The sequence below is a fragment of the Carya illinoinensis genome, chromosome 10 (assembly GCF_018687715.1).
Source record: "Carya illinoinensis cultivar Pawnee chromosome 10, C.illinoinensisPawnee_v1, whole genome shotgun sequence".
Classification (NCBI taxonomy): domain Eukaryota; kingdom Viridiplantae; phylum Streptophyta; class Magnoliopsida; order Fagales; family Juglandaceae; genus Carya; species Carya illinoinensis.
In genome coordinates this window covers 2823340-2847433 of record NC_056761.1, presented here as the reverse complement: position 1 = coordinate 2847433, position 24094 = coordinate 2823340, and the positions used below count along the sequence as shown (strand labels likewise).

Sequence of the window (24094 nt, the reverse complement as noted above, 5' to 3'; positions counted from 1 at the left end):
AAATAAGCCTTGAAAGATGATAAGATATCGCATCCATACATAGGCAATTGCTAACATCCAGCAAAATCATGTTCGTATATATATATATATATATATATATATATATATATATATATATATGTTGAATCCATAAGAGAAACAATGCACCAGGGTTAAATAAAAAGTCTCTCATTCCTTTCTTTCACCATCACCTTAATTTCTTGAAACAACCTTTGGGCAATTGCTTTGTTACAAACATGAATTCAACGATGCCTGATTTTCAAAACTGTGCAATACTTCTCATCTGTCTAGCCTCCATTTGGTTGATAGGATTCTTTTTTATCAGACCTTGAACCAAACCACGTCTTCCTCGGAGCCCACTAGCCCTACCAATCATCGGACACCTCCACCTCCTCAACAAAATACCTCACCAATCTCTTCACAAACTCTCAAACCAACATGGACCTTTGATATATTTATTCGTTGGCTCCAAGCCTTGTATCATCGTTTCCTCTCCGGAAATGGCTAGAGAGTGCCTCAAAACAAACGAATTTTGTTTCTTGAACAGCCCCAAAATGGCTAACATAGACTATCTCACGTATGGCTCCACTGACTTCACCATGGCACCCTACGGACCCTGCTGGAAGTTCATGAAAAAGCTTTGCATGACTGAACTTCTTAGCGACCGAAACTTGAGCAACACCTTCCTATCAGGGACCAAGAAATAAAGCAGTTCTTACAGCTATTGCTTAAAAAGGCTAGGGCTAATGAGGCAGTTGATGTTGGAGCAAAACTCATAAGGTTGAAAAACAACATAATATCGAGGATGGCACTGAGAAAAAGGTGTTTAGAGAATGAAGATGAAACTAACGAGGTGAGGAAGTTGGTGGAAGAGATGTGTGAGCTCGCTGGTAAAGCTAATGTGTCAGAGATGATTTGGTTTTGTAAGAACTTAGATTTGCAAGGATTTGGGACATTTTGCTTGATGTATATAAGGATGAAAGCTCAGAGATTAGAATGACCAGAGAAAATATCAAGGGCTTCATAATGGTAGACGTTTCCTTGACCTGAACGGAGAAACAAAACACATATACATCTGCATGTTTTTTGTCACTTTATTTTGATCGTTAAACTGAAAAAGATTTGTCCTTGCTAGTTGCTCCCCTGCATCTGGCTAAAACTGAATTGAATTTTGTGTTTTTTTTGCTCCTTGGTTTAGTCCCACACCAGTGGGAAATAACAAAGGGGCAGGTTTTTAAGGTTATAAATAAGAGGCTTAGCCTCTTAGTTTATGTGCACCAGTTGAAAGCTTATCTAGTAACTTTTGACTTTAGTTAAATTCCTCTATTAACCTTTTGTAAAAGGGGAAGAGGTGTAAAGTTAAAGTTTTACTAGTGGGGTAGCTTTGTGGGTGTGGTAAGGAGAAAAATTGTGTGATTGTAACAATTTTTTACATAGTAAATTTTCTTCTCTGGGTCTGGTAGTTTTTCTCCTATTTTGGAATTTCCACATAAATTTCTTGTGTTGTTATTATTTCTCTATTTTTCTTGTTATTCTTGCAAAGGGTAGATCCTAGTGGGGTGAATTTGGGAGGTCCAAATTTTCAACAATTGGTATCAGAACCACTAGGTTCTTTTTTTGTGAGGTGGAGCTTTGGTGTGGTAGTGTAGATAGATACAGTGTAAAGGAGGTTCTGTCTAGGAGATTGAAAATTTTAAGTGTGTCCATTGTGATCCTCCAATCTTTCCTGGAAACTGATTTAGTGAGGTACTATTCATTTCTACGGTAAATTCATCAAAGCAATGTCAGAAAGTATGATTTCAAATCCTATCAGATTTGAGGTGGAGAAATTGGTTTACACAAGGCGTTGAATGGCAGATCAACCCCTGAAGTCAGCAGTGATACTAGCGACTGGTGAAACGGCTAGTACAAGGAGCGGATTTGGCAAGTGGCTCCAAGTCAGTAAATGGAGATACTGGTATTGATGCTAATGTTGTATCTCTCTCCATGGAAAAAGAGACATGTATATCCTCATGGCATGTCGCTAATTCCCAAAGTTGTCATGATAGAGGATGTGTTAATATTAGCTGGTCCACAAGTTTGCACACAGGCATTGATGCAGGGTGTGTGGTGGAAATTCATGTCGATGGCTGATGAACTTCCAGGAGAGCCAAATATGGAAGTCACACCATAATTTTCAGAAAGGTTGTTTTCGATATGGGCCGAAGCGAAATGTTTGAAATTGGTTTATTCTGAGTGGGTATGCTTTTATGGTGAAGCATGATAGTGGAAGATATGAAAATCTTCATTGAGGTAGAGTTTGGCTGTGGGACTAGTCAAAGTCGCAAGGTGGAGATTGTTATTTTTTGCTCTTTGGTTTAGTCCCACACCGGTGGGAAATAACAAAGGGGCAGGTTTTTAAGGTTATAAATAAGAGGCTTAGCCTCTTAGTTTATGTGCACCAGTTGAAAGTGTATCTAGTAAATTTTAACTTTAGTTAAATTCCTCTATTAACCTTTTGTAAAAGGGAAAGATGTGTAAAGTTAAAGTTTTACTAGTGGGGTAGCTTTGTGGGTGTGGTGAGGAGAAAAATTGTGTGATTGTAATAATTTTTCACATAGTGAATTTTCTTCTCTGGGTCTGGTGGTTTTTCTCCTATTTTGGAGTTTCCACGTAAATTTTTTGTGTTGTTATTATTTCTCTATTTTTCTTGTTATTCTTGCAAAGGGTAGATCCTAGAGGGGTGAATTTGGGAGGTCCAAATTCCCAACATTTTGTATCATGCAGAATATGTTTGGAGCCGGGACAGACACGTCGGCCGTGACAACTAAATGGGCAATGTCGGAGCTAATTAATCACCCAGATGTGATGGCTAAAGTAAGGCAAGAGATCGATATGGCAATCGGAAAGAGTAAATTAGTTGAGGAGTCTGATATAGCTAACCTTCCCTACATCCAAGCTATAGTGAAGGAAACTCTGAGGCTTCACCCACCTGATCCATTGGTTGTGAGGAAGTGCACTGAAGATTGTATTATAGCTGGTTATGAAATTCCGGCAAAAACACGGCTCTTGTTAATGTGTGGGCTATCGGAAGAGACCCAAACCATTGGGAGAATCCGCTTGAGTTCTGGCTAGAGAGATTTCTTAACAAAGAGGGGATGGGAAAGAGCCAATTGGATGTGAGGGGGCAACACTTCCATCTGCGGCTATTTGGGATTGGAAGGAGAAGCTGCATCGGAGCAACATTAGCAATGCAGGTTGTCCAAACAACCTTAGCTGTTATGATTCAGTGCTTTGAATGGAACGTTGGCGATGGAGGACATGGTAGTGTGGACATGGAAGAGGGGCCGGGGGTTTCCCTTCCACGGGTTCATCCTCTCGTTAGTGTCCCGGCGGCTAGGCTTAGTCCATTTCCATTAGTTTGACTCTTACTTGTGGGCAATGCTCAACTCTCTTTGGTGGTGAGGGCTCATGTTAGTGTGCCTCATTTATTGATATATATGAAACACTTCTTTATTTTTTTCTTTTCAGACTCAAAAGTTATGGAGATTGCGAATATTCCTGATTCCCATCAGTGATTTCGTTTCTACAAATGATGATTTTTTCTTCTTTATTTCTGGGTTTTATTTTTATTTGAAGTGTTACGATGTACAGTAGCATGGTCTTGTCTTCTTGATTTTTCGCTGTAAAAACTGAAGCAAAACTGAATAAAATGGATTTGGGCAGGATAATCAAACCATAAATTGTATTGCTACTACATAGAATTGTAAAAATCAATGAAAGTAGAAATCCAACCTTTAAATATGCACATGACCTCTATACACTGAAGTAATGCTATAGTTGATAACAAAAAGACTATTTGCAAACTTGTAAGTTATAAGTAGCGGAAAGAACTCTTGTAAATATTATCATGGATTCTTCCAATCAAACGGATGAAAGAGTTGGCTAACTTCATAGTTACCATGTTGTCTTGGTCGAGCTAACAGAGTCATGACAAACATTAGTCAAACAATTAAAATTCAACCCTTTGCCCTTTGGTACTTCTTTCTAAAGCTAAACGTGGTCATTTATCTGGGTTTGGAAATTTGCAAGCCCAACCTGTTCTGGTGGACTCTACTGAATACTGAGGCCTTTTTAAAATGGAGATGCATCAAAAGCCAGAAAGAATTACAAGAAATCAAGAATCTACCGATTAGTCAGGGTGATTCTCCAAAAACAAAATGGTTCCTTCCCCATATTTTAATACACAAATCCAGATGCTACAAATGATTTATTTTTCATGATTATAAATTTTGCTACTTCCAAATAGGCATTTCTCCTTGTGGGGTTTTCTATCGAACATTTGATGGCCGGTCAAAAAGGCCCTGTGAATAACGGAGGAAGATCCCGGGTCTATGCTTACTGCTTTTCCAGAAACTCAGATTCCAAATTTTCGGATTGGGTCGTGGATTTCTTTCTTTGATCCTGATTGGGTTGGGCCTCGTAAATACTGACCCTTATCAGAGACTCAAAGTATGCCATCTGATGTTTCGTGGTAAGCGAATCTGTCTATCCAGTTTAATGTTTCCTGGCAAGTTGTGAAGGCATTGTGCATTTATGAGTTATTGATGTGAGGTGGATCCAGAAAACTAGTTATAATCCAGAAATTCTTGGTAATCGTCTTCACCAAGCTACAATTCAAAAGACGACGACCCCTTTGGCAGATTCAGAAATTAGTGAAATTTTCTAACAAACCATAGAGACATGATTTAAAAAGAGAGAGAAAAAAGGGAGAGAATTTTTGGAATCTATATCACCTGTGCAGAATTTTTACAGCCTACTCGTGAGAATCCTAATGGCTCCATAGTAGCTAAGGTTGTTGCAAAGACGAGCAAATTCAATTGTCATTTGGAGTCATTATTGCATCTTCATTGAGAAATTGTATTTATTAGTGCAATTCGGGTTATAAATAAAAAATGGCCATGTTATGTTGCTACAGAGGAAGCCTATAATCGCATGGCGGCTGATTTCACGCTGGCCACACCGTCATTTTCTTGTACTGTCAAGAACGCCGTGTCATTAGCCTGGTTGTAACAAAGGAACGTCCTCTTACCTCTAAAACATCCACTTGTGCATCCCCTGGGCTCCGGATTTTTTTTTTTTTTTTTTTCCTTCTTCTTGTTGGCACAATTTTCTGCACCGTTGGAGATCCATTTTAATAATGTAATGTGGGTAAGTGATGTATTATGATCTGCTGGCACATAAATTTTCTGTCCAGGAAGCATCTATCCGGATATAACAAACTTGTTTATTATCAGAAACTTCCAAGAAATTAACAAAATGATAGGAACAGGAACGGGATCAAACGCCCGGGGAACGTTTTAGGAGTACTAATCCAATGAACCCATATTTGTACCGGAATCCGCTTCAGTTTCCTGGGGAGTTCTTCGGCCACCTCCATGATCGATCACTTGCAGCTGGGAAGCGGCGAGCCGCACAAGCACCTGTTGTGAAAATACGAGGAGTAGTCGAAGCTCTGCAACTTACCACCCACTGGAATCTGACCACACAGCCTGTTATAACTCACATTCAAGAACTGCAGATTCAGTGCCGTCATCTCCACCGGAATGCCCCCGTTGATCATGTTGTGGTTAAGATCCAATGAAGTCAAGCTCTTGGGGAACTCCACCTTGGACAGATTGAACTTGAACAAGTTCCTCGACAGGTCCACAATCTGCGTGGTCTTGTTCGAGCCGAAAACCACAGACGCGTCTCCTTCGAGCATGTTACGGGACAGGTCTATGACGTTGAAGTCCATGTTAGCGAACGAGGCTGGGATTGGACCGGATAGTTTGTTGTGAGAGAGGTACAAGCCTGGTACCTTGCTAAACGTACCGAAAGAGTAGGGGATCCTTCCGGTGAGTTTGTTGCGGTCCAAGTGAAGCGCATCGAGGTTTGGAAGCAGGGAAAGTGAGGGTGGGATAGAACCGGAGAGGTTGTTGAAGGACAGGTCGAGGAAGGTGAGGTTCTTGAGCTTGCTGAGGAAGTCAGGAACTGGGCCGGAGAGGTTGTTCCAGTTGAGCCTGAGAAAGGTGAGGCGTTGGAGCTTAGCAATGGCGGGCGGGATGGGGCCGGTGAGGTTGGGCTGTTTGCGGAGATCGAGAGTTTCGAGGAAAGGGAGGTCACCCACCGCGGCAGGGATTTGGCCGGAGAGTGAACCGGTGACGACGGAGAGGGAGTTGATACGATTGGAGGTGGGGTCACATGTGACGATGTACCAGTCGACGCAGCAGTCTGTGTCTGGTTTCCAAGAGGTAAGGACGTAGGGGTTGTTGAAGGCGGCCTTGATTTCGAGCAAGACTTTCTTGTCTTTAGGGTTACAGAGCTCTGAGTGAGCGGAGAAGAGGAGGGTGGTGAAGAAGATTAAGGAGAGGAGAGGGGTTGCCATGGTTTGATATTGGGAAGAGATTGTTGGTGTGAAATTCTGATGCAGATTAGAGTGATATTTATAGGCATCACTTATAGGCTGTTCCTTTCTTTATCTGTCTCGGATCTATCGATTATGAAAGCATACACACTCAATGGCAATTTTAGGCAATCCATTAAAAAAAGTCAACACTCTGAATCTTAATTCTGAACAGATCTAGTAGGCTTGTCAAACTCACTTAACAGGTCAAATCTCACGCAATGTTGTTGGATGGATGGCTACTGAAATACCATTTCCCCCCAGCCATTTGTTTTAGATTTAAACATAATCTACGACACATATGGAGCCAGCCATTAAGACGCCAAGTGATTAATATTGGGATATTTGGGGGATTAAGAAGCAACAAACACACTCATTATTTAGAATTTAGGCAAGTCAAAAGTTGGGGCTTCTTTGTCCTTATCTACAGAAAACATTTGAAGAGATTTGCCTGATTCTATCTCAACTGGCAGATATATAATCCTCCACCACATAGACCTTCACCGAGTTCGTTCCAGCAGACGTTGAGGTGTGCCAGAAAGCAACATGATGCACGTTTCTTCTACCAATGAAGGGATGGAAAACCCTTGAGCCTTGTGGACCTAATTTACCATCAATCCCCTAAAATTACACTGAGATGTTGGTACTTCTTTATAAAAATATATTTGTATCAGTTGGAACGATGGCTATTTAACCAATTTTACCAAATATTACTTCAATCTGGTGGCAGTTTTCTTTGTTTTGCTGCCATTATAAGAGCACTGGCATTGGTCTCGGTAAAATGAAGAAAACTTCAAAATTTGAATGGTTTGGAGGTTAAAACGCTGGCATTGGATTCGGCAAACGGTAAAAGTCAAGCTTTGAGCTACAGTAAATTTAGTTTCACCTTCATCTTTGAAGACTCACTGTTTACCGTCTATCACATTATTTTATTATAAAATCACTTCTTTCAACTGCTCCTTTCCTTTTCGCCCGTGATTCCGTTTCTTTCTCACCATTTCTCTTCCTCTGCCTTTCTTCCTCTCCCAGACGTTTCTTTCGCCTGTGAATCCGAAAAAAAATTTCATTTCTCTCTTTCAATTTTTGCTCTCCATTTTCTCTCTTCTTTTTCTCTTTCTCTATCTCTCTCTCTTCCCTCTAGAGCCCGATACTCCCTCTCTCCCTTTCTCTCCATTTTTGATTTAGTTTTTGCTAAACCCAACCTCATAAACTCACCCTTCTCAATCTAAATCACGCTTGAGGAGCATAAGGAAATTTTAGTGATGTCGTTCAAGTAAATCGCTCTTGAGGGGTTGAGGAAATCACTGCCCAATCCAGGAAATCACAACTTGAGAGTATTTTCTTGCATTTTTCTTGCATTTCTGTTCTGAATCACAAGGTTTCTCAGCTCCGAGCTCAATCGAGCACTTTTTCTAACCTTTCAATTTTCTTTTTACAAATTTCAGCGAAAGGACTCGTAACTTTTTTACCCATCAATGCGGTTGCTAAGCAGCGGTAGCCTTTTACTTCAATTTTTCCTTCTTTTGTGTGCGTGAGTGTGTGTTTTTTTTTTTTTAATTATTATTGTTGGTGACATTCCTTTTCTTGTTACCAGGTTGGTTAATAATTCGTGCTTTTTTCTATTAAGATTCGCTTTGCTTTTATCCATTTCTTGAAACTTTTACAATCCCCAAACAGCTTCCCTAACTTGGATATTGAACTCTATATTCCTGTGATTATTATGCCATGGGTGCATGTACCCATTTTTTCTTTCAGAAAAAAATCTTTGAACAATGCCATTTTATAAATATTTAGTGGTTAAGTGCATATTTAGAAGGAAAGCATCTACTCAACAACTTGTATATCTGAATTGCTTGAACAGTCAATGCTTTGTCTAATGAGCAGGCTCAGAAGAGAATTTTTTCTGATAAGATAAATTTTGCAGTCTGTGTAACTAATTATTTGTTGGAATAGGGTAATTATGTGGTTCAAGTGCTTGGGATTGTTGATCGATGCTTGTAGTATTGATTTTTGAATTCACAAATATGCTTTCTAAAAGATAGGATTTAAAGACTAAGAAAGCAATTCTTGAAAAAAGTGGAGGTTACAGTATTGCAGAAGTAGCTGCAAATAAGAGGGTTTTAAGGATTTTTTGGTTGGTCATTTGATGGCTAAAGAGTGTGAAAACTATATGTGAATTTGGGGTTTAAATAGGTTAAAGAAACGGATTTGTTTTGGGGGTAAGGATATATCATGCTTAACCAAGCTGTCTTTGTGGCATCAACTACTGAGTTGATGCTGACTGTCTTTTAACTTGCCATAACTTTTTAAGATTTCTCGTGAGTTGGCTATATTCCTGGATTGATTTCTTGTATTATCTAGTGTTAGAACTCTCTTGATATTTAGTTATTAAGTTGATTGATTATTTTGGTTCTTTCTTTTTCCCTGTTTATCATATCTTCTTCTTGAGTCACTTTATCAAGCTAAAAAAGTTCTCTTGTATGATTCCCCAGCGATTAACATGAGATATTATAGATTCTATTCTCACAACCTTGATAACATTTTCAGTCAACAGTCCAAAGTCCCAGGTTTGATCATGCTTCTACCCTCAGTTTGATTACTAAATTTGATCATTGGGATTTCCACATTTTCTCATCTTTATTCTGAGGGTTCATATTATCCTTCTGCTTTGTTTGTTTGAGATCTGTGGTTGATAAATGACATTTACCATAGCCAATGAGCAGACTGCTGCAATAATTGATGGTAAGTCAATTGCAGGGTAGATTATGTCCAGAATAGTTTGTGAGGTCTGGAGGATGAAGGAGTCCATTGGAAGCGTTCCTGGATTGGCTGTCATTATGGTGGGACAGAGAAGGGACTCCCAAACTTATGTACGCAACAAGATAAAAGCTTGTCATTATGGGTTTTCAATATCTTTGTATAGAAGAATTGGTGGCCACTGATATTGCACTTAAGTGTGATTTTTCCAAATTGTAGATGTATATATTTGTTTCATAAATTGTATATATAATTGTTGGGTAGAAGAAGGGTTGGCAAAATGAGTTTGTTGGATAATTAGGTTGAGGAAAAAAATTAGTTAGAAAACAATAATTTAAGTCTCAAATTAAATTATTAATGTACATATGGTTAGTATAATTGTAAAATATGAAAAAAAAAATTATATTTTTTAAAATATTATTATTAAAAATAATATTATATTATTATTTTGATGAATCTAATAGCTAATCCAATGTGAGGTTATAGATAGAAAGGTTATGAATTTATGGAAAATATGTACTTTTCATCAAATTTTGAAGATGGCTTTGATGAAGCCAATGTGAATGCTCTTAGGCATATGCTTTGAATAGATGCGTTTTTAAGTAAAACACTTGAATTGCGGGTCAAATCAGCATGTGGCATATCGCCAACAGGACTCAAGGCATACCGGCAAATTGCCTCTTGATCAACACTCCACAATTGTTTATAAGTTCAATTTTGTTTCCTACATACGATCGCTTCTGTTATGGATCAGGAAAGTTAAAGTTGCAAGCCATTGCCGAAGACGATAACATTAAAAATATTAAAATTTTCTTGCAAATCAACTTCTATCGTATCGTAGAAGTATATCATTTACGCTGACTTGTAAATAGACAGATTACTAGTCACTCTTCGCTTATGTCATGTAATTGATGTATTTTTTTATTTTTTTTTTCATTCAATATAAAACCAGCAGTTCAGAAGTATTGTTAATTATACAGTTCTACAAGGGGAGTCCTTGACACTATGAAAATCTAATAGACATTGGGGGATCCAGATTAGGAGATGCTTCCATTAGCCTGTTTGGAAGTTACCCATTGCACTAAATTATGGACAATTTTATGCACTTTCTATTATTCAAAATTGCAAAGCTGGCCGGTATTTTATATCTGATGTTATAATGGATTGCATTATACATTAATGTCCCTTGTAATGGATGTACTTGTGTACGATACTTCACTATCGTGGGGAGTAATTGAAATAATTCATCTTACACCATTTTCACTTTTCTAGTTTTTTTTTTTTTTTAAAGAAAATTATTATTTTATTTCATTAGTAATTGCATTAATTAGATATTTGCATCTCGTGATGGATGATTATAATAAGAAAGAAATATATAAAAGCCCAAGACTTTGAATAGGAGGTGGTGGAATAGAATGTGTGATACTCCTCCATATAGTATTATATTGAAAGACAAAAGGATATTTAAATGTTAAAATAAGAATTAATTAAGGACTGACTAGCATCGTTATTATTATAATAAAAAATTAATAAACTATAATGAAAGAATTTAATCCAAACGGTATCCTTTCCTCTATGTAGAAAACCTTTGTCCAGTTTGTTTGCATTGAGAAACATTCTCATCTCATTATTATAATTTTTTTAAATTTTCACATAAAATATAATAAATAATTCAACATTTTAAAATTTCAATTCAATTTTTTCAAATCTTAAAACAATAATAATATTAAAAAATAATATTATAATAATATTTTATTCAAATTTTAACTTCTATGTAAAACCATCTCGTCTCATCTTACTATCCAAACTAGGGGTGAAAACTAATTCATTCAGTTCAATTTTTGGGAAAAATTGAAACTCAACTGAAATTCAAGAACCAATGATACAACGGGCCAAAATCGGCCGATAAATGGGGAGGAAACCGGTGACATCTGTTTCGACATGATACCGATCTGTCTTTGGTGTCCCATCGGCGTCGCAAGTGGTTGGAAACTAAGAAATGGAGAATCAGAGATGTGAATCACTATGAGAGAGAGATGGCTCCCCATGCGAATCACGACTGTGTGATGAGAGAGAGAGAGAGAGAGAGAGAGGAGAGAAGAAGAAGAAGAAGAAGAAGAAATGAGAGAGATTAAACTTAAATTAAAATGACGTCATTTGGTCGTTTCAATCTTAATTATTTTTTTCCTAAATTAATCGAAACGGCATCATTTTATATAAAATATATTGAAAAAATATAATATATGCTATCAGTTCAGAAGTCCAGTCTAGACTCAAATCGAGACCAAACCTACTAACATCTATTTTGACTTAATTCTACCACTAGCCAACCAGTTCCATGCTCTGGCAACCGATCTGAGTTGGTCCCGGTCGATTTTACGACTTTTTGTACACAACACTAATCCAAACAACCTTTGAAATATTTTAGGCAATTACTTCCTAATCACCACCCCTCACCCCTTCTTTTGTAAGGATTTATTTGGGGGAAAAAAAATTATTTACAAGTTTGTATTTTAACTTCATTAAAATGAAACCCATAATAATTAAAATTATTATTTTTGAATATAATTATAATATATCTTATAATAAGCTACGTGTAAACGCATTAACTTTTAAGCAGTAGAATTATTATTTAAAAATAAAAAAATAAAAGGGGGAAATAATGTTCGGTTTTGGACTAAGCCCATACTTCTTTGCTTGTTCGTTTCCATAATAGGAAAAATATAATTGTAAATATAATTATGTATAAATTTATACATCAATGTGATGTGATTGATTAAAAAATAAATTTTATTAAAAAAATATTAATTTAAATTTTAAATAAATCAATATTAATATATAAATTAGTACGTGACTGTACTTATATGTAACAAAACTCTATAAACATAACCCGATTTGAAAGCCCAAAGTTGAAATGCGTTAAAGTTCGATATCATTATTGTTGGGATCCCATCATTGGACATGATAGTGCATTGATGACTCAATTTCTTCTGTAATAAAAAATTCCAAGCGACGATTAAGCTTTAGAACTCCTTTTGAGGAAATCGATGCGATATGTTTTTTTTTATAAATGCTTGTATTATCTTCTTTGCCAATTAATGATAAAAAGTAACATATAATTCTAATTGTATTTATAAAAAATTTACATATTTACGTGACTTTCTCATCTTATATTATTTTTATTTATTAAAACAAATAAAACATAAGAAAAAAAGATTGTAAAAAGTCACGTGAAAAATTTAGCATTATATATATATATATATAATTTTATTACTCACCATCTCTATACACCATATTTATTTTTATTTATTTATTATTTTATTCTTCTTAAATTAATTAAATTCCTACTCATCATCCATACCCTACACGTTTGGTTAGAGAAACAAATTATAAAACAAAATAAAAATAAATGTAGTGTATGAAAATTATGGGTAGAAATTTTCATATATATATATATATATATATATTGGGAATTTTCAAATCTTTTGATTTTGTTAGTTTTTAAACACACCAATAAAACTCCCAAGTTGATATATCAATATGTAAAGAAAAATATTATTTATCATTCTTAGTTTAGTCATATTCAGTACATCTATAACTTTAATTTAAATGGTTGATATATAAAATCATTTAGAATATATCACATTAATAGACGTGGCTCTGAAAGTGCAAAAATTTAAAATCAATATTAATATTACCTATAAATTAAATAGAATCGAAAAAATAAAAAGAGCGGACTTGTTAAGATAAATATAAATAATTAAAAATTTAAATGAGTCCTTATTAATTTAAACTTTTAGAAGAACTGATGATTTCACATTATATCAAAAAAGAGATTCTTAAATCTAGCTTTTCCATCAATTTAAATTTTTTATATAAATAGTGATTGATATAAATAAATATTGCACTCAAATTTAACCCATTAACCAAAACTGCTTCTGAGTTCCTGAAAATATTTTGTCCAAAATGTCTATCAAAGGGAAGAAAGTAACGTTGAGAATAGGAAATTAAACTAAAGAGGGAGAATAAAGAAGGAGAATAATGTTCAAAAGCATCTTTATGAGCAAGGTCACTGACCCATAAGCCTTGCCCTCTGCTTTGCTTTTGCTTTTCTTTAAGCTGGCACACTGCTTTAGTACCCCATGAATTTCTTTTAACTCTGTTTCTCTAGCTTTACGTTATCTTCCCTGCAAAAAGAACAAAGTTGAAGTAATGTTGCAGTTGGAAAACATAATGTTCTTGGATGCAGGAATCTTCAAAAATTAAAGCTAGGAAGACACGGAGAGGGGCAAGGTGAGGGATTGTTTTTGCAGTTTGACAATTTAACAAAGTTACAAAAGAAGAAAGAATCAAATAAAGTGTTCTTTGTACCGCACCACTCCGATTTAAAATCTAAAAAGACTATCTTTGTCCTCCCTAGTGGAGCATCAACAATTCTTTAGAAGCATGGAATTTGATAACTTTCCGACTTGCTTTTTTAATTATTTGTCTCGCTCTTAATTAACTTGCGTTTAAACAACGCCAAAGGTTTTGCTATCATTCTCCCTTCAGCACACCTGTAGTGCATGGTCCAAGGACTTCCAATCGATACCTTGATAATTATGTTCTCTTATCCTTTTCATAAAAAAATAAGTATTCTTTTTATCGTTTTAAACCATCAGAAAAGGCAACATGAAGCTGGTAATGGAGTTGCAGAAGCTACATAATACAAAGACAGTCATCTAACCTGGCTATTGAAGTTGGCTCTGAAAACCACAGAACAGGAACCCTATTTCCATCACCACCCCCTTTGGATTCTAACCTCTAGGATTCCAAATGCCTCGAAATCGCCACTGAGATCGTGAGTCTCTTGAGAAAAGTTATCTCACCATCTTTATCTTTCCAAAAGGCACTAACAGAACTCATGGCTCGAATACAAGTCATTAAAAGCAGGTGAAGATTATCGGCATTCCAGCTGGTAAAGAAGTTTTTGTAATGTGTCAAAGGTAAAGGGGACTTTAAAATCTCTCAAAGGAGAGTCTGAACAACTATCTATTCTCTATATTAGGCAATGTATGTTTCAATGACTGGCATGTGTATTAAGTGACTTGTGTTCATTTTCCTACTTCAGATATCACGGATACAAGAGGAGCGAAAGATCTCTCAACTACCACAGTTCTTGTATCTGGATTTCCAGGTGCTCCTGCAGTAGCTAACCAGCTGTGATACTGTGTCTTAAGAGAAGAGAAGATCAAAGACCTTGGCAGAAGTACATTTCATACCACCACTTGCATCTACAAAGATAAGAGACTACCAGAAGAGAGGCACTCAAGCTTGCAGCAATGAGTTCGAAAGCTGCTCCCAACCAGCAAGAGGACTACAAACTGAAAGACATGAAACCACGGCTCGGAGAACGGTGGCCACATGGAGGACTCCGTGGTGGAGGCGGGTGGATTAGTAGTGAGAGGGCTACAAGCACTTATGATCTAGTCGAACAGATGTTTTATTTATATGTTCGGGTTGTGAAAGCCAAAGATCTTCCCACCAACCCTATAACGGGAAGCTGTGATCCCTATGTGGTAGTGAAGCTAGGGAATTATAAGGGAAATACTCAGCACTTCGAGAAGAAAATAAACCCTGAATGGAACCAGGTCTTTGCATTCTCAAAAGAGAAGATTCAGTCTTCAATTCTCGAAGTTTATGTCAGAGACAGAGAGATTGTGGGAAGAGATGATTTTCTAGGCAAGGTGGTCTTCGACATGAATGAAGTGCCAACAAGGGTTCCACCTGACAGCCCTTTGGCACCTCAATGGTACAGATTAGAGAAATGGCAGGAAGATACCAAGGTGAAAGGAGAGATTATGCTTGCTGTTTGGATGGGAACACAAGCAGATGAAGCTTTCCCAGAGGCTTGGCACTCAGATGCTGCCTCAGTTGAAAGAGAAGGAGTTTTTAACATCCGGTCCAAGGTTTATGTTTCACCAAAACTGTGGTACCTCAGACTTAATGTAATTGAAGCTCAGGATGTTGTGCCACAAGACAAAAGCCAACCACCACAAGCTTTTGCGAAGGCTCGAGTCGGAAATCAGGTACTCAAAACAAAGATATGCCCAACACGAACAACCAACCCGCTCTGGAACGAAGATTTAATCTTCGTAGTAGCTGAACCTTTTGAAGAGCAGCTGGTGCTTACAGTTGAAAACAAGGTAACCCCTGCAAAAGATGAAATTTTGGGAACGATACACTTGCCACTAACCATGTTTGAGAGGCGCTTGGATCACAGGCCAGTCCATTCTCGCTGGTTCAACTTCGAAAAATATGGATTTGGTACTTTGGAGGGAGACAAGAGGCACGAGCTGTTTGCAGGAAGGGTTCATCTCAGAGTCTGCCTTGAGGGTGCTTACCATGTACTGGATGAATCTACAATGTACATAAGTGATGTACGACCCACTGCTAGGCAGCTGTGGAAGCAGCCAATTGGCATCCTTGAATTGGGTATTTTGAGTGCCCAGGGGCTTCTCCCAATGAAGACCAAGGATGGCAGGGGAGCTACAGATGCTTATTGTGTAGCCAATTATGGGCAGAAGTGGGTGCGAACCAGGACAATCATAGAAAGCTTCAGCCCCAAATGGAATGAGCAATATACATGGGAGGTCTATGACCCTTGCACCGTGATCACGTTGGGAGTTTTTGACAACTGCCATTTGGGTGAAAACAAGAAACCAGCTGCTGGCAGTGGAGCTCGAATTGACTCAAGAATTGGGAAGGTAAGAATCCGGCTATCAACCCTAGAAATGGATCGAATTTATATCAATTCTTACCCACTCCTGGTTTTACACCCATCTGGATTGAAAAAGATGGGTGAACTCCAATTAGCAGTTCGATTCACTTGTCTCTCTCTAGCAAATATGATCTACCTCTATGGCCACCCATTACTCCCAAAAATGCATTATCTACATCCCTTCACCGTGAACCAGTTGGATAGTTTGAGATATCAGGCCATGAACATTGTAGCAGTGAGGCTAGGTCGAGCGGAGCCACCACTAAGAAAAGAGGTTGTTGAGTATATGCTGGATGTCGATTCCCACATGTGGAGCATGAGACGGAGCAAAGCTAACTTCTTTAGAATCGTATCACTGTTTTCAGGAGTAATCTCTATGAGCAAGTGGCTTGGAGAGGTTTGTCATTGGAAGACCCCAGTTACTTCAGTTCTGGTTCATGTCCTGTTTATCATACTGATCTGCTACCCAGAATTGATCCTTCCAACCATCTTCCTGTACATGTTTCTTATCGGGATATGGAATTACCGGTTCAGGCCTAGGCATCCTCCTCATATGGATACTAAACTTTCATGGGCAGAAGCAGTTCACCCGGATGAACTGGATGAAGAGTTCGACACTTTTCCTACATCTAAGTCTCAAGATGTAGTACGTATGAGGTATGATAGGCTCAGGAGTGTAGCTGGAAGAATTCAGACGGTGATGGGGGACATTGCAACACAGGGGGAGAGATTTCACGCTCTACTTAGCTGGAGAGACCCAAGAGCAACCAGCCTCTTCATTATTTTCTGCCTTATTGCAGCTGTTGTTCTTTATGTGACACCCTTTAGGATAGTTGCTTTTGTTGCAGGCATAATTTGGCTACGACACCCCAGATTCCGAAGCAAGCTACCCTCACTACCCAGCAATTTCTTCAGGAGACTGCCATCTCGTGCTGATAGCATGCTTTGAGCTGAAAGAAGATGGCACAAGCAACTTGTCGTTTGACTGTCAAAATCATATTGCATTTCTTTTTTACTGTTTGTTTTATTGAAGTCAGCATGGTTGTATTTTTTTTAATTCTAAGTTTTTCTGGTGTTTGGAACTTGATTATCTCTAGAAAAAATATGTTATTCCAAAATTTTTCCACAAAGTTCTGCTGAGTATCTTCTCTCTATCTTTATACATCCAAAACCTCAGGTGCTCAAAAAATAAAAACAAAAACATCCAAAACCGTAAATCAGGTCAGCTTATCAGAATTCAACGTGAGTTTCAGCTAATTAGAACCATGTAAGCTCACGACTTGACAAAAGATGACCTTCGATTGCCTACGTTCACAATGAAATTCGTGCATGTATCCAAGTTGAGGCGTAACTCCAGCAGAGAAGATAAGAGGTTAACCTTTCTTATATTTTTACTAACCCTTTTGACCTGTAATACCCGAGAGTGAAAATAAAATGAGCGCTAATCAAGATACACAACAGGCAGCACTAATATCCTTATGTAGCGCCAGAAGAAGAAGGGTGGATCTGTTGAATTAGGACATACACACTGCCACGCACACGTTTGAGTAAGTTGCATTACTAGATAATCAAAATACCCAAAAAGAAATTTTATCATAAGGCAAAAACTGTCCAACGTGTGCGTTGGCTTCTGGATCACGCTAAGAGCACGACGAAGCGAGAGGGAGGGCCGAATGCACCTCTTCAGACCCAGAAAACGCCGATTTTGAGCAAGGAAGCCCCGACGAAAACTTATGGGCTTGTTCCAGACGCGAATGAACAGATGGGTTATGTGGATCCCGTATGGGCTTGCTTTGAGATCCGAAAGGAAGATAGGCATGCGTCGGTGGAAGTGAGGGATCTTGAAGTGGATGTGAGGGATGGGGAAGGAGTGGAAGACTCGGAAATGGAGGGATCTATGTACGATTCTTTGGAAGGGGTTTCTACTGATGATGAGTATGCACTGGCTTTGAAGGAGAACTTAGATTTGATGGTTTTTACAGGGGTAGAGGAAACTAGAGAGGTGGAGCCGACACCTCTTAATTTACTATTTCCTGTTCATTCAGTTTCCGGATGGGTGTTCGACAAGGTGAAGGAGATTCAGAAAGTAGTGAGACTTAAGTGCGAGGGTTATGAGGAACAATTTATGGCCTTACTAACAGCTATCGAAGCAGGGCATCAACACCAGCGGAAATCCGTTTCGAAAAAACAAAGAGAGCTTAAGCGGTTGATGTGGTCTTTGAACACCGAGGGTAGTTCAAGTAGGAGTAGGCCGAAAGGGAAGGGGCCAGCCCATTCTCAATGAAACCCAAAATAGTATCATGGAATGTTCGAGGCCTAAATGAGGTTACGAAACGATTGCGGATAAGGCACTTACTTCGGGAGTGGAAAGTAGATATTGTTTGCTTGCAAGAAACCAAGCTGAAGCAGATTGATAGGCGCATTGTGAGAAGCTTGTGGAGTGGAGTGCATGTAGATTGGGTTTATTTGGCCTCTAATGGGGCGTCAGATGAAGTGGTAGTCATGTGGGACAAGAGAGTGGTGGAAAAAATGGAGGAGTTTATAGGAAGGTACACAGTAGCATGCTCGTTTAAGAGTGTGTCAGATAAATTTTTGTGGGCTTTTGCAGGTGTATACGGGCCAAATTTGGATAGTAACAAAGTAATGTTGTGGGAGGAGATAGCGGGTTTGCATAGTTGGTGGAATCTACCTTGGTGTATTGGGGGTGATTTTAACGTCACGAGATTCCCAAGTGAATCATCTTTTGGTAATAGAAGGGGGAGACCCGCTATGATTGAATTTTCTGAATGCATCTCTGATTTGAACTTGGTAGACCTATCGTTAGCTGGGGGATCCGCCACGTGGGCTAACAACCAAACGTGGTCCCGTCTTGACCGTTTCCTCATTTCCCCGGAGTGGGAAAGTCATTTTCCTGATGTCTGGCAAAGGCGATTGCCTCGAATTAGTTCAGATCATTGGCCTATTTTGCTTGATTGTGGTGGAGTGAGAAATGGCCGGAGATATTTTAAATTCGAGAACATGTGGTTGAAGACGGAAGGCTTTGTGGAACGAGTAAGACAGTGGTGGGTGTCCTATCACTTTCAGGGTACTCCTAGTTTTATCCTTGCGGGCAAACTGAAAGCTTTAAAACGATATTTGAAGCTTTGGAATACACATTCTTTCGGTGATCTAAGGGGTAACAAAGAAAGGAAAATGAGGGAGATTCAGGAAATCGAACAAATTCAAGAGGTTAAATCTCTTACCCAAGTAGAGGTTGAGCGGAGGACTTTGTTGGGTGAGGAGCTGGAGAGAATTATTCTGATGGAAGAGATTTCATGGCAGCAAAAATCAAGAGCCTTGTGGCTTAGGGAAGGAGATCGTTGCACCAAGTTTTTCCACCGGGTCGCAAATTCTCATAGGAGAAACAATAATATTGAGATGCTGAAAATTGATGGTACAGAGTGCAGGGAAGAACACGCTATTAAGGCCCATATAGTTGGCTTCTACGAGCAACTTCTTACTGAACCGATGAGTTGGCGGCCATTCCCTGATGGCTTGGTTTTTTACTCCATTGGGGAGAGTGATGTTTTTCGAACGGAACGGGCTTTTGAAGAAGAGGAAGTGTCGGAGGTTGTGCGAAAATTAGCCAAGGATAAAGCTCCGGGATCGGATGGGTTCTCTATGGGTTTTTTCCAAGAATGCTGGGATGTGGTTAAGGAAGACATTATGAAGGTTTTTCAAGAACTTCATGAGGCTGGAAAATTCAAAAAAAGCCTAAATACAACTTTCATAGCATTAATCCCGAAGAAGATGGGGGCTAATGAGGTAAGTGCACATCGTCCCATCAGCTTGGTTAGTGGTGTTTACATGACTATTTCCAAAGTGTTGGCAAACAGGCTTAGTGAGGTGGTAGGGAAGATTATCTCTAAGCCTCAAAATGCCTTTGTTAAAGGTAGACAAATCCTCGATGTGGCTCTCATTGCAAATGAGTGTGTGGATAGTAGAATGAAGAATGGTGGAATGGAATCATTTGCAAGCTGGATATGGAGAAGGCCTATGATCACGTAAACTGGGATTTTCTACTATATATCCTTGGGAGATGTGGTTTTGGCGAGAAATGGAGAGCATGGATCCGCTGGTGTGTGTCAACGGCGAAATTCTCTGTGTTGTTAAATGGTAGTCCAGCTGGTTTTTTTCATAGTTCACGAGGCCTGAGACAAGGTGATCCGTTGTTGCCACTTTTGTTTGTTGTTGTGATGGAAGGGCTGGGCAGGATGATGTCAGCTTTAAGTTAAAATGGCTTGGTGGGCGGTTTTTCGGTTGGAACCCAGGCGAGAGGCATTACTAATATATCTCATATACTCTTTGCAGATGATACCCTTATTCTTTGTGATGCAGATCAGAGTCAGGTGCGGACTTTGAAGGCGATGCTTCTGTGTTTTGAAGCAGTGTCTGTATTAAAAGTGAATTTTGATAAGTCCGAGATAGTACCAATTGGAGTGGTGCCAAGTTTAAGACAACTGGCTCGATCGCTAGGATGTAAATTAGCCTCGTTCCCGATGACATATTTGGGTCTGCCATTGGGGATAGGGGCAAGATCGCTCCTCTTGTGGGAACCAGTGATTGAGAAAATAGAGAGACAGTTGGCGAGCTGGAAGAGAATGTATTTATCGAAAGGGGGAAGGCTCACTTTGATTAAGAGTACTCTCTCTAATTTGCCTACCTACTTCCTATCTCTTTTTCCTATTCCAGCAAGAGTAGCAAGCCGTATTGAGAAATTACAGCGAGACTTTCTGTGGGGCGGTTTGGGGGAGGAGTTCAAGTACCATTTGGTCAAGTGGAGAACAATGTGTCGCCCTTTCTCCAAGGGTGGTCTAGGTATAAAAAATGTGAAGGTTTTCAATCAAGCAATTTTGGATAAATGGTTGTGGAGATATAGTCGGGAACTGGATGCCGTGTGGCGAGGGGTGATTAGGTGCAAATATGGAGATATATGGGGTGGATGGTGTACGAAGGAAGTTAGAGGAGCTGATAGAGTGGGGTTGTGGAAACATATCAGGAAAGGTTGGATGGTCTTCCTTCGGCATTCCCGCATTCAAATGGGGAATGGTACCCGGATCAAATTCTGGGAAGATACTTGGTGTGGTGATGTGTCGTTACAGGAGTTGTTTCCCTCTCTTTACCAAATTGATAGCCTTAAAGAGGCTTCAGTGGCGGAGGTAATGAATGTAGCGGGAGGACATCTTCATTGAAACATAAACTTTATCAGGGCGGCACAAGATTGGGAGGTGAATCACTTTGTGGCTTTTTATAGTCTCCTTTACTCCGTGAAGCCGAGTAATCACCATGAGGATTGATTGTGGTGGGTCCCGAACAAGAAAGGCAAGTTCTCAGTTCGCTCCTTCTATGTAGCTCTTGAGCAGAATACCCAATGTCAGATCCCTTGGAGGAGGATATGGAAACACAAGGCGCCTCTTAAGGCGGCCTTCTTTGTATGGACAGCGGCATTGGGTAAGATCCTCACAACTGATAATTTGAGCAAAAGAAGGGTTATTGTGGTAGATTGGTGCTGTATGTGCAAGGAAGGAGGTGAGTCTGTAGATCATCTTTTACTTCATTGCAAGATTGCAAGGGTTTGTGTGGGATGAGGTGCTAAACAGAGTTGAGATGGGCTGGGCTATGCCGGGGACAGTGGCGGCAACTTTGGCTTGCTAGCCCAATATAGGAGGCCAGCCTCAGATTTCAGCAGTCTGGAAGATGATACCTATTTGCATCATGTGGTCTTTATGGCAGGAGAGGAACGCTAGGACTTTTGAAGACATGGAGCGAACACGAGAGGAGCTGCTGGCTTTTTTCTTTAGTACGCTTTGTAAATGGGCCATTGCTGTTGATTTCAATGGGATGGTCCTTCATGATTTTCTTCTCTCTCTTGTTCCCACTTAAAGGGGCAGTTCCATGTACATACTGGGCTAGGCCTGTTTTTGATTAATACACTTTTGATTACTTATCAAAAAAAAAAAAAAAAAAAACTGTCCAACACAAAAGTTCAGTTCTGCTGGTAAAATTTCAAAGAACACCTAGGATCTAGTCAAACAACCTCCAGTAGAAAATTATCATGAGAACAACTGAAGTATTTTCTCTAAGGCACTTTCTCAAGAGGATTCATTCCTAACTTGAATAGAAATCTCGCAGCCAGATAGCTCAAGTCTGGGACAAACTTAAATTAACTTTATCAATGCGGCATCAACCAGCTTTTGATCATTTTTCTTCTCTAACGGGAGTGCCTTCTTTTCATTCAATTTGTCAAGAAAAACCTAATTAGTAACTATGATTGTTCAAAGAAGCAGACATTGTATGGGGGATGACAATACTCCGAATTCTTAAAATCACGTTTCCCTTTATTATAGATCATATGCATGAAGCAAAAATAGACATAAATAGAGCATATGGATGAGCTGATACGGGAATGGCTGTTTTCAATATAGAAAAAGAAAATCAAGCGGCAAAACATAAGAAATGGAAGAAAAGTATTAAAAAAAATGAGTAAAAAAATAGATTAATTGCAGTAAAATGAGCAAGTGCATAACAAGTATTCCGGCAATGCTAATCACGTGTACATGCTTGCTGGATCATTCTGTATTATAAACATGTGAAGTGAATAATCGAAAACACCTGCAATTTTTAATTCTGAAGAAGATAAATGTACAAAATAAAAAAACTGGTAAACAAACCTTCTTCTCTGCCTCAAAGTTCACTCCTTTTGGCCATGATGGAGGGGGAAGAGTCGAAGACGCCGCCATTATTGGCCATGAGTCCGTGCTTGTGGTGCTTCTTGGATCTCGAGTACTCGCCCGCTCCGCGAACCGGACCTGGGTTCAGACTTCTTCCCACGCCTCTCACCTTCGGCACCACTGGACTGCGCAAGCAGCTCAACGAAAACTTTCGTGACAACTACATCCGCGCTTAAAAATGATTAGCCAGTCGTTTAATTTGAGTATAAATCACTATAGATAGTAAAGCTACCGGTGCAACTAGAAAAGAGAGATGATTTTTTAGTGTGTATATATATATATATATATTTTTAAAGTAAATAAATATAGAATATATATATAAATTAATTTTTTATTATTAAATTTTATTTTTTTTAATAAAAAAGTGTGACGTTTGTATAATTTATATTATTACTCTTTATAAAAGTAAATTCGTAATTTAATATATCACATTATATTTTAAATTGAAAATCCTAATTTGCCCCAACACAATTCGCAACTATTATATAAAAATATAGAGGTGATTTATTTTAAATACTATTGCAGGGTCTAATTTGAAAATATTTTATCGAGAAATCAATAAAGAAAGTAATTTTACGCACAAATATGAAGTGTATAAATATCGCGCAATCGTTTTAAAAAAGAATATAATTTATTATTAGAAAACTAATTTTTTTATGTAAATCTTATGTTTTAATCATTTTTTTAAAATGATTATGCAGTAATTATACAATTCACATTTATAAATATATTTTCTCTTATACAAAAGAACCTCAACTTGACATCTATGGAATATGAACTCCTTTTGGCGAGTAGATTTATGCAAAGGAAAATGCTAGAGATTAACATGTAATGGTCATCTTGCTCCACTTCTACGGCCTTGTTCCTTCAATTGTCTCCCTCATTAAAGCAGCCTTGTTTCTTGATTTAATTACTCTTGTAGTGTGCTTTTATTGTTAAAATGAGTAATACTAGATATAATTATAGAATGCATAAATTTTAGATACTCACTTTTTGAAAAAAAATAAAATTTATTATTGAAAAATTATTATTTTTTGATGTATATCAAATTTATCCTCTATTTTAAAAAAGAATGCATAGAATTTACTCTTCTAAAAATATCAATAAAAAAAATCTAGTTGTAAATATAATTGTGTATTAATCTATATATTCATTTAATGTGATTAGTTAAAAAATAAATTTTATTAAAAATAATATTAATTTAAATTTTAAATATAAAAAAATCAATATTAATAAATAAATTAATACATAACTTTATCTATATATAGCAAAACTTATATAAATAAATTGAAAATTGGAGAATATCTGCCTTAGTCTTCATTTTTTGGTTATTTTCTGGACTGCAAACTGTCTGGGCCCAGTTTTGGGAGAACTGATAGGGGC

At 38.1% G+C, this 24094-nt stretch overlaps 2 protein-coding genes, 1 long non-coding RNA gene and 1 pseudogene across 3 annotated transcripts; 2 read left to right on the top strand and 2 right to left on the bottom strand.

Moving 5' to 3' along the window:
• Window positions 1-248: 248 nt before the first annotated feature.
• LOC122280057 lies at window positions 249-3503 on the top strand (annotated as a pseudogene).
• A 1741-nt stretch (window positions 3504-5244) lies between these two features.
• LOC122278954 (polygalacturonase inhibitor) lies at window positions 5245-6480 on the bottom strand. The gene has a single exon (XM_043089179.1). It carries the CDS (start codon window positions 6404-6406, stop codon window positions 5426-5428), a length of 981 nt encoding a protein of 326 aa, XP_042945113.1. The 5' UTR covers window positions 6407-6480; the 3' UTR covers window positions 5245-5425.
• Window positions 6481-13094: 6614 nt separating this feature from the next.
• On the bottom strand, window positions 13095-14047 carry LOC122278955. Its single transcript, XR_006229400.1, has 2 exons — window positions 13908-14047; window positions 13095-13368 (listed from the first exon to the last, which is right to left on the bottom strand). It is a non-coding gene; the product is annotated as an uncharacterized LOC122278955 (long non-coding RNA).
• On the top strand, window positions 13734-17071 carry LOC122278953 (FT-interacting protein 1). Its single transcript, XM_043089178.1, has 2 exons — window positions 13734-14166; window positions 14292-17071. The coding sequence occupies exon 2, from the start codon at window positions 14503-14505 to the stop codon at window positions 16888-16890; it is 2388 nt and encodes a 795-aa protein (XP_042945112.1). The 5' UTR covers window positions 13734-14166; window positions 14292-14502; the 3' UTR covers window positions 16891-17071.
• Window positions 17072-24094: the final 7023 nt, after the last annotated feature.

Excerpts from the sequence above, each read along its gene's own strand:
- LOC122278953 (XM_043089178.1), top strand. The coding sequence starts at position 14,503 with ATGAGTTCGAAAGCTGCTCCCAACCAGCAAGAGGACTACAAACTGAAA.
- LOC122278954 (XM_043089179.1), bottom strand. The coding sequence starts at position 6,406 with ATGGCAACCCCTCTCCTCTCCTTAATCTTCTTCACCACCCTCCTCTTC.